This window comes from Carassius gibelio, chromosome A1, assembly GCF_023724105.1.
Source record: "Carassius gibelio isolate Cgi1373 ecotype wild population from Czech Republic chromosome A1, carGib1.2-hapl.c, whole genome shotgun sequence".
In the NCBI taxonomy this organism is placed as follows: Eukaryota; Metazoa; Chordata; class Actinopteri; order Cypriniformes; family Cyprinidae; genus Carassius; species Carassius gibelio.
The window spans coordinates 13,005,623-13,015,877 of record NC_068371.1 but is presented as its reverse complement, the minus strand read 5'-3'; the positions used below and the strand labels follow the sequence as shown (position 1 = coordinate 13,015,877).

The 10,255-nt window shown below is 33.7% G+C and overlaps 1 protein-coding gene across 1 annotated transcript; it reads left to right on the top strand.

Annotated features, from left to right (window-relative positions):
- Window positions 1-3,119: 3,119 nt before the first annotated feature.
- LOC128016159 (E3 SUMO-protein ligase ZBED1-like) lies at window positions 3,120-7,051 on the top strand. The gene is made up of 4 exons (XM_052600601.1): window positions 3,120-3,591; window positions 4,115-4,716; window positions 4,803-5,078; window positions 6,992-7,051. The coding sequence occupies exons 1-4, from the start codon at window positions 3,120-3,122 to the stop codon at window positions 7,049-7,051; spliced, it is 1,410 nt and encodes a 469-aa protein (XP_052456561.1).
- The last annotated feature ends 3,204 nt before the right edge of the window (window positions 7,052-10,255 follow it).

Genomic DNA, 10,255 nt, shown 5'->3' with positions numbered 1-10,255 from the left:
TCATAACAGTCTTGGGCATGTCAAATATAAGTAGCAGCATTGGCTTTGATGCAGTTTTAGTTTTTTAAGCTAAAACAAACAATTCCAACAGTCACTTTTTAGAAAAAGAAGAAATGACTTGATTAATCTCTGTAATCTCCTTAACTGACAATGTAGACACCTGACAAACTTTGTTGTGATTACACACAATACAGGGAGATTTTCTGTGAAACATTTACATTTTTCTTTTATTTTTACGCTCTGAAGAAGATATCATCGACAATATCCATGCTCAATGCTACACGCTAGCAGATCCTCCCATTATAACAAGGAAGGGAAAAAAATGAACATGATGTAAATAAGAGATTGGCTGTGTAGTTAGTCATTGATTTTATCAGGCTTTTTCATGTGAGTGAGCTCTGTCAGTTGCGCTATGAGTGCCTTTGCTCTTCTCACATAATCCATTAAAATGTAAAGAAAAGTTTTGTTTGTCTAAGAGGTCAAGTTGAAATTATATTTTTATACAAGAAACTTCAACAAGATCTTAATAAAGAGTCTTTTAAGTTTAGTCTCTACAAGACAAATAGATGACAGTAACATGCTGTTGTTTAGAGGACAAAATCTATGTGATTTACAAACTATGCAATATGTTTATGCCATCCTATCCTATTTGTTTCCAACCTTTATCAAAAGGATGCTAATGCCTTCAGTCCAGCTGAGGTCACCTCTGCATCTGATAGGTTAGAAGGATATATGATAGAAGGACGACCTTGCCCGGGCAGTGTTTCAGTATTGATAGTGTGCACAGTAATGGAAGTTGGTTTACAGCGCTAACCCTGATTAAATTTTAATGAAGTCCTAAACAAAAGTCAAACATCCTTCTTCAAGATCAGTTCAGGGAGAAATGGAGGGGACACAGTCTTTTGCTTAACAATCTGCTGATATTTAAATAAAAATAAAATCAACAATAACTTTTGTCCCACCTGCTGTGGCACAAAAGAATAAAAGAAAGCCAAGCAAATTAGTGAGTCACACACAGTGTGAGATTGCGAAGCAATATAGACTTCGGGGTCTATATATTTTTAATTGTTGTTATTATTTTAAATCAGTTTTCTTTTTAAATATATTTAACCATTGATAAGTGTTACAAGAGCTTATCAGTAGAACTTCGTAACTCCATTGGATCCTCAAGCTCTCAGCGAAACCTTGTAACTTCACTCTGTCTCTATTCAGATTGACACACCGCACACAACCTGGAGGAGACAGATCTCCACTTTTTCGCAATGCAAGGGTTTGATGATACATAAATTAACAACGATTTTTGAATAGTACAATGTTTTCTATACTCAAACACTTTGTCTGTAAAGGCTAATGTTTTTGTATGTTTGAAGAGCAGAGATATAGATTATTGCCATCTAGCCAATATTCTTGTATGCGTTTCAAATATCATCTGCGTAAGCGCTTAATCATTTATGTCATGAGATTTCTCCAACCCCTCCAACCCGTGCCATAACCTATGGTTTTGTGAAATGCTGACACTGTTCTGCGTTAAGATTTGAATTTGATTTGAGGACACAGACTGTGTCCTTTGACATAATATCAATCATTAAGCCAGGTCTTAATGTCACATGAAGGTCAGATCTAAACATATAGGGGTTATGTGACCTATTACTCCGGACGTCACTTTTATGTCAATTATAGGGCTGCCATTTGCCAACATTGGTGTCATTTGTGGGAAACACAGGGAGATTAATGACATCACCCATTGGAAAAGGTTGCTCATGGGATTCAGTGAAGCGCTCAGTTGTGATTTGTTAAAGTGTCAACTTTCTGAGATGTTTTTTTCCTAGTTTTTTATTATTATCATTTTATTTTTTATTATAAGTCCATAGTAGTTCATATACAGTAAGCATAGTGCTCTAAAATAATGCAGATAGGTGCACAGATCAACAAGCGTGAATGACCGGCTTCTCACTTGTCAATAATTTCTGTCTCTCTCACACACACACAAACACAAAAGAAAAAAATAAATAAAATAAAACGTGGTTATGTGCATATGTAAAAGAAGAAAATACACCAATTGAGTTGGTTCAAATTTATATACTTTCCTTGAGAATCCAACCAAAGTTGGTCAATGAAACATGCACTAAGATGTATTTTTTCGTGCTCACCACCGCTTTTAGTTGCACAAAATAACTTTGAAAGATTTATTTGCATTACGGTAAGTGTTGCACTGCAAAAGAAACCTTGATACATTGAATAGTTCTGTTCTTTGTTTGCCCAAAACAGTAATGGCTCTGAATGGTGTTTTGAGGACTCTTTCATGAACCAAATGAGCAAAAGACTTTTGATAAACCATCCATGTGCTAAGGAGTAATGTGACATTGAGCTTTGCTGAATACTAAGGAAATGATGAGGAAAAAAAATGAATAAATAAATAAAACACTTTCACTGCAGTCATACAGATCTAATGAGAATTTACCAATATTTCAGATAAAATATCTTGGTCATATTCCAAAAAAAAAACAAAAAAAAAAAACAACTGTATTGGTGGATCCAGTCTATCTGAAAGTTCTTATTATTTGTTGGCATTAATATTATTTATTTATTTATTTATTTATTTATTTATTTATTTAAATCTAACATTTCATTGAAGAATAAGAATTTAAAATAGGGGAAATCTCATTTTGAAATACATGTCTTCTCTAATAAACATTAGCCACAATTAATAGTTGAATGGGCATACTTCAGATATATTTGACTCTATTTCTAAGTGTATCAATAACTTTGGTCATTGTGTATTAGAGAAAATGATTTATTTCACAATGTGATCAACACCCTCTCCCCACATATAAATATAATATATATATGTATATATATATATTAGTGCTGCACGATTAATCGTATATAAGACAAATTTATATCAGCACCTGAAACAGCACAGAGAAAAATATGATGAATGCATGATGATGAAAACCCAGATTAGTAAAGAGACAGGTGAAGGAAACAAGGCACAAGCTGTTCCCCGAACAAAACAATGCGCAATTACAGATGTGTTTGCAAGTCTCACGCCATATGATAAGTCTTCGCATAGACATAAAGAAATCACCGACTCCATAACCCACTACTTGGCAAAAGACATGACGCCCATACACACCGTAAGTAAAGTGGGATTTCAGAAAATGATCCGCACACTGGACAAGAGGTACCAGCTGCCCTCTCGAAACTATTTCTCTCAAGTAGCGATACCTAAAATTTATAACTCGCGCCGTGACGAAGTTCAAAAGGAAATGGCTTCGGTGACGTTCTTTTCAACCACTACGGACCTGTGGTCAAGCAGGACAAGTGAACCGTATATTAGCTTGACTGTGCACTTTGTCAACGAGGAGTTTGAATTGAAAAGCCGCTGCCTTCAAACATCGTATTTCCCCGCCGACCACACAGGAGAGAACATAGCCTTGGGCTTGAGAGAGGCACTGGCTGCGTGGGACCTCTGTGAGGAGCATCGGGTCGCCATCACTACAGACAACGGCACCAACATTGTCAAAGCAGTGGAGCTTAATCAATGGACTAGAATCCAGTGTTTTGGGCATAGACTTCATTTGGCCATTGGTAAGTTAAATTGATTTCATATTTTGTTATTAGACGGGCAGTACGACAAATCGCATGCAAATGCACGTCTTTTCAGTAAAGCCGGTCCTGTAATCAGTAGTAAATCTCCATCACATATGTGTTTCAGATAGAGCAGCTCTGTGTAGTAAGCGCTGCTGAAAGCACACACGTGATGGAGATTTACTACTCATTACAGGACCGGCCAACTATGGGGTTAGGGGCAGTTGTACCCTCGATTTATTAATGAAATCATTTTAAATACAGTGTAAAATTATGTGTATCACAAAAGATACTAGGAGTAGCCTATTTCATTAAGTGCTAATAATTAGCATTAAACATAACTCTGTAAGAGTGTAAAGAACAAATCTGCCATAGCTATTTGCCTACTACTATTAGGCCTAGAGTGGTGACATGATTTGATGAAAACACTGTGTGTGTGTGTGTGTGTGTGTGTGTGTGTGTGTGTGTGTGTTGTCATTTTTGTATTTTGTATTACATTTTTTTTTCATCTTATCATTCACAGAAAATGCTCTGAAAGATAATGCACAATGCATTAACAGAGCTACTGGGATATGCAGGAAGATTGTGGGCCACTTCTCCCATAGTTGGAAGAAAAGAGTGGCCTTGAAGGAAGCACAACAAGAGCTGAACCTCCCAGAGCATGCCATGGTGACAGACTGCTCAACACGATGGGGTTCCACTCAGAAAATGATAGCAAGAGTCCTGGAGCAGCAAAGTGCGTTGTCCAAGGTTCTCTCTACAGACCGCAAAGTGCGACACCTACTCCCTTCATGGCAGGACCTGGAGGTCTTGGAATCTGTAAACAAGGCACTAAGCCCACTCCAGGACTTTACAGATGCCTTATCTGGTGAGAGTTATGTGAGCATATCTTGTGTGAAACCTGCTCTGCATCTTCTGAACACCTCAGTGCTGGCTGAAGACGAAGCAGACACTGAACTGACCAAATCACTGAAAACAAAAATCCTTAGCTACCTCAACAACAAATATGAAGGCACACAGGACTTGCTAAACTTCACCACTTTCCTAGACCCAAGGTTCAGAACTCAATACATCTGTGAAGAGGAGACCCAGACCTTGAAGGAACGAGCCATCTCTGAATTGATAGTGAGTAAAACCAGAGTTTACCTAAATGGTAAGAATTCAATCTAACAAATTTCTAAAACATGCATTTTTTTTAATATTTGTTTCAGGAAATTCACCAGCAGCAGTCTGTTGCCCAAAGCACTGCAGTGATGGAGAATGATAGCCTGGATGTGGAAAGTCCACCTGCTGCTAAAGCCAAGAAGAAAACTCTGGCCAGTTTCTTCAAGGAAACCACATGCACAGCACCAAGAACATCATTGTCATCCACATTTGATTCCATGGCACAGTTTAGAGAAGCAGTGACCGCTGAACTCAATGCTTACATTTACATGCCATTTGTAGACCATGGAGAAGATCCACTGAAATGGTGGAAGTTTCACAAAGTAAACTTCCCTAGGCTATGCAAACTAGCACAGAAATATCTGGGCATACAAGCAACAAGCTCTGCATCAGAGAGAGCTTTTAGCACTAGTGGTAATGTTGTGTCGAATCATCGCTCCTGTCTGAAACCAGAGAAAGTAGACATGCTTGTCTTTTTGGCAAAGAACCTCTAATGTGATCAGTTTAACTGTTTAGAAAGAGGATTTAAAAGTACCAGTTGGTCATTTAAAAAAAAAAAAAAAAAAAATTTAGTGGTTTGACTTTGAACAACAATTGTATATGCAGTTGTTGTTTTTTTTATTTTCAGTATGTTACCTCCTGCGTAAATGTCCCTGTTTGTATGGACAAAATGTTTAAAATATCTTATTTTTGTGAAAATGTGTATGTTTTTATTTATTGTTTTATTTAATTTAGCTATATATTTGAGAAAATAAGTTTACATTAATAAGAATGTTATTTCATTTTCTAAAAATTATTTATTTTGAAACCATTTTTAGTTTTACAAATACACATTTCAGCATTATTACTAATCTGTGTGTGCATTTTCCTTAAAAACCCATCAAGTTGACTCACGATACCATTTATTATAATCGCAATCGCATATCGCAATATTGACCTCAATAATCGCAATATGACAATTTTCCCAAATCGTGCAGCCCTAATATATATATATATATATATATATATATAACTTCAATTAAAGCATATATTTTAGTATTATTATTATTAATAATAATAATGAAGGATCAAATGGATAAACGATGCAGATTTATTTCTACAGCCTTTTTGTTCATATTTACTAATGGTAACAATTCTGACCATGACTGTATTTTATGTTTCATAATGGGGTAAGTGGCTATAACACAGTGCCTATACATCGACCCAGATGATGTACGATTGTACCAAGTGTTTCTCTAGAGTCTATATGGAGATACTATATGTGCAGATTATTTCACTACAGCACAGATGTGGCTCTGATGTTGTAACCATATGCTGTTTCCAACCAAAAGAACATGACTGTAAGCTAAACAGTAACTGTAGAGCACCTTAAGTATTTTTATTCAAAGCTATATATATATATATATATATATATGTATATGTTCTTTTTTACTATATTCAGCAAAATTCAACAACTTTGAGTCTCTCAGTTAGATAAAATGTAACTTCCATGTAACTTTTACAAAATTGTTGGTGCTGAGGAGACATTCAAGAGGTAATGTATCGATCTTTGCAACTTATAATGACACACTTAACTCATACATACAATGAACAAACTATTTTTCAACTGGAAACAATGTTCAAGATAACTTAAGAGTGTGATTTGCACCCGGCCTTTAATCACAAACTAAAAAAGTCTGATTAACATTCTTTCACAGAGGTCTGTCTTCCCAGAAGCTTTCTAACATTCCTTTGATCCAAAATTCCCAAATCAAATAACAAAAACAGTTTCCTACCATCTAGGAATGAACAATCTGCAAAAAAAAAAAAAAAAAAAAAAAAAAAAAAAAAAAAAAAAACCTCTAACAGCCCCAAGGCTGAGCATATACAGCACATGCTCTATATTAACTGAAAGAGTACTAGCCAAAATTGCACTACCTTTTCATAAATAGATAAATAAATAAAAGCAAAGTTAACATCAAAGTGATACACAGAGGAAGGTAATCACTTGAAAATGTACTAATTATATTATCTGAAGAGATGGCAAAGGTAGCTATTTCAAGTCAGTTTTCAATTAATATTCTTTTTTATTTTTTTTTATTTTTTTTTCATTTAGTTTGCAAATCACCTTTGGCTACACTTAAATTATTTTTTTTGTAGTGGCAAGTGCCTATGCTTACAAAATCAACATTTACATTGACATCAACACATCACACAAAGCACTTGATATGATGTTTTTGCATTTGTGACATTACAGCTCATGGGAACACTCAAAGAAAAATTTAGAAACTCACCGAATCTGATCTGGAGCAAATAGACTGCTTATATGTATTTTCTAGACTGAGCAGTGTGGGACAGTAACGAGTAACTAAATTATAAATTATTATAATTTCTAATTCCTTTATTTTAATTTTGAGATTGAATATCACCTGTGCATTAAATGTGGTGATCAAAAAGTGTGGCAATCATTTGCAATTGGAATAAGCTACTCATTCTCTAAAGCACAATCTTTTCAGTTTAACATATTTTTGAGGAGACTAAACTTTCTTGCAGCCATAAATACAAGCAGTGAAGCTGCAAACAAATGAAAACAGTTCAGAACTCAGAACTCAAGGAGCAACTGCATCTGGTACAAAATAAAAATGTGAATTAAGGTGAATGGAGGATTCATCAAACCACAAGTTCAGCCTTCAGTTCCCATGGAAACACATGAGATTTAGTCTTCTGTCTGACACCGAGCTTGAGTCTCTGATGTTTGAGCAATAATGTAAATATAACGAGACAGAAGTGATAAAGATTGTAGAAAGAGTCTAGGCTGAGGAGGTCAGCATGACCTCATCATTCTTGAAGCTCCATCTCAGTCTGATCCATCTAACTTCACCCACTGAGAATTTCAGCCCTTTGAGTATAAAGAAACATACACAAACAGTAGAGCAATAATTCTGCATTCAGATTCATCAGATATAATTAATAAGATAACAATTCAGACAGAAGACAGAGACATATTAATGACCTCTGGAGAACAGACACACCAAACCCTCAGTCTGAAAGATAACACATACTGATGGCTTTTACAAACCATTTCTCAACGGAACATATGGAAAGCAGGATAACTCTTCTGCAAGAGATGCAGGTTCAGATCTGGTGTGAATCATAATAGCCAGGTTTCCATACAAAGCTGCAAAAAAATAAAAAATAAAAAAAAATATATATATATAGCAAAATATTAAAATATTGCATAATACATTTGCAAATAATCATGGTTTCAATCCAATGAGTCAAATAGAACAAAATTGTCACTTCCTGATAAGCTGGCACTAAATATATCTAAGAAAAGTAGGAGAAACTACTGAAAATAATAATTTTCAGATAATAATAAATTACTCAGAGCGAATAAATGTGGTAAATAAATGCAGTCATTGCTTACAGAGGTGGATGCCTGCTGTTTGGGAACACAGTCGTGTAAGACGGTTCTAGGAGGCAGTTATACAGAAATACTTTGATGAAAGTCTTTTCCCGGGCATAACAGAATGACCATAATAACATTTCAGATGTCCTCTAGTTAGTCAGGTTATGTCGTCCCATAGAACAAAGTCCCAAGACTGTTTTAATGTGGTTCCATCTCCCATTATTGGCATCAATCCTTTACTGGACTGACAAATCTACAAAATCTACAAAATCAAATTATCTTAACTTGTTGAGAGCCAAATTATATTCCAGAAAAAAAGAAAAAAAAATTCACAAGGGGTATTGTGACATTGAGCTTTGCTGAATACTAAGGAAATGCTGAGGTAAAAAAAAAAAAAAAAAAAAAAAGAAAATACATAAATAAATAAAACACTTTCACTCCAGTCATATATATATCCTATAAAATTCTGTCCTAATAATATATCTTGGAGATATAAATCAGTGAAAAAAGTTATTGTTATAGTTTTACTTGTTATTACAGTTAATTATAATGAATAGAAAAATAAATAAACCAATGCACACCTTTCAGATTATTTCAAATGTTTTCTTTTCAATATTAATTAATTATGGTAGAAAAAAAACAAAAACAAAAAAACACTCATTTTCAATTAAATTTTGTAAGGTTCAATTTTGTTAGGTTCAATATTGTAAGGATGGAGCAATTTTATTAATACTATTGTTAGTCCGAAAGGCTGGAATTTACCCTTTTCATGTTATTTGAGTGTATGATTTAAATTAGTATAATTATTTTTATTGAGCATGCGGGGGGCTGTTGGATTTTGTGTGGAATTTCAGCTTACTTGTGTTAGATATGTGCATGGATAATGGCTGGAGTCAAGGAATAGCTGAATACAGCAGTACCCTCATACACTTTGATATTATATATACACACACCATCATATATGTGTATGTGTGTGTGTGTGTGTGTGTATATATATATATATATATATATATATATATATATATATATATATATATATATATATAAACTGAGGGATGGAGTAAAGATCAAGACAAGCATTTTCAAAGCTGTGTCACTGTTTTGTTGAAAGGCAGCTGATGGTGTTCATCTTTGATATCCAGGCTGAATTCTGCCATGCTAACAGCATTTTTGAAAGGCTAATTGACAGATAATAGCATTTTGCCTGACCACATGCCTTGACGTATTCAGGTTTGTACACTAATGTGAAGGTGACATGTAATTCAAATAATTAGGATCCTTTTAAGGTCGTTTTTTTAGGTTGGAAGTTACAAAAGAAACAAAATGGCATTTGCATATCTTACACAGAAAAAAAAAAAAAAAGTAAAAAATAAATAAATAAATAGTTTGCAACATAACAAGGGTAATTACCCAGCTATAAATATGAGTTACAATTTAATTAAATTATTTTAACTTAATATGCTATTTAAACCAATAATTCATTTAAACCATTAATGTAATAAAGTGTAAGTTTATGATGATGATATTTGAACATTATTCTCTCTCTCTCTCTCTCTCTCTCTCTCTCTCTCTCTCTTTCTCTATTAAAAAATACAAAAAATAAAGCTATAATAAAAAAATAAAAATAAAGATAAGGTTTTTAAATATTTCAATAAAAGCTTTTAACATGACATTATTACTAGACCCTTTTGACAAAAACATCTGCTTAATGAATAAATTCAAATCAATGAATGGTTAAATGTTTTCTGCATTATTCAACATTATTATGAGCAAGCATTTGGTAGCACTGTGGTATGATGCCCTAAATAAAATCTCACATGAAGCTTTTTTTTTTTTTTTGCATATTATTTACAGAACATTTAAACGTCTATAACTTTTTGATACTTCCATTTTTTGAAAAAGTTATTTTGCCAAAATCTGCTAATTTTAAAAAAGAATTACAGCAATTTTAGTTTGGATAGTGCAATTTAATGCCTATGGGGGGTGACAGTTTTGTAAACTGTAAAATATGAAATAAATAAATAAATAATGACAGTTAAGTAATAAATAATGAGTTTAGTTTTATAAGTGAGCTATTCCTAAAACTAGTTTTGAAATTCTACATAATAATAT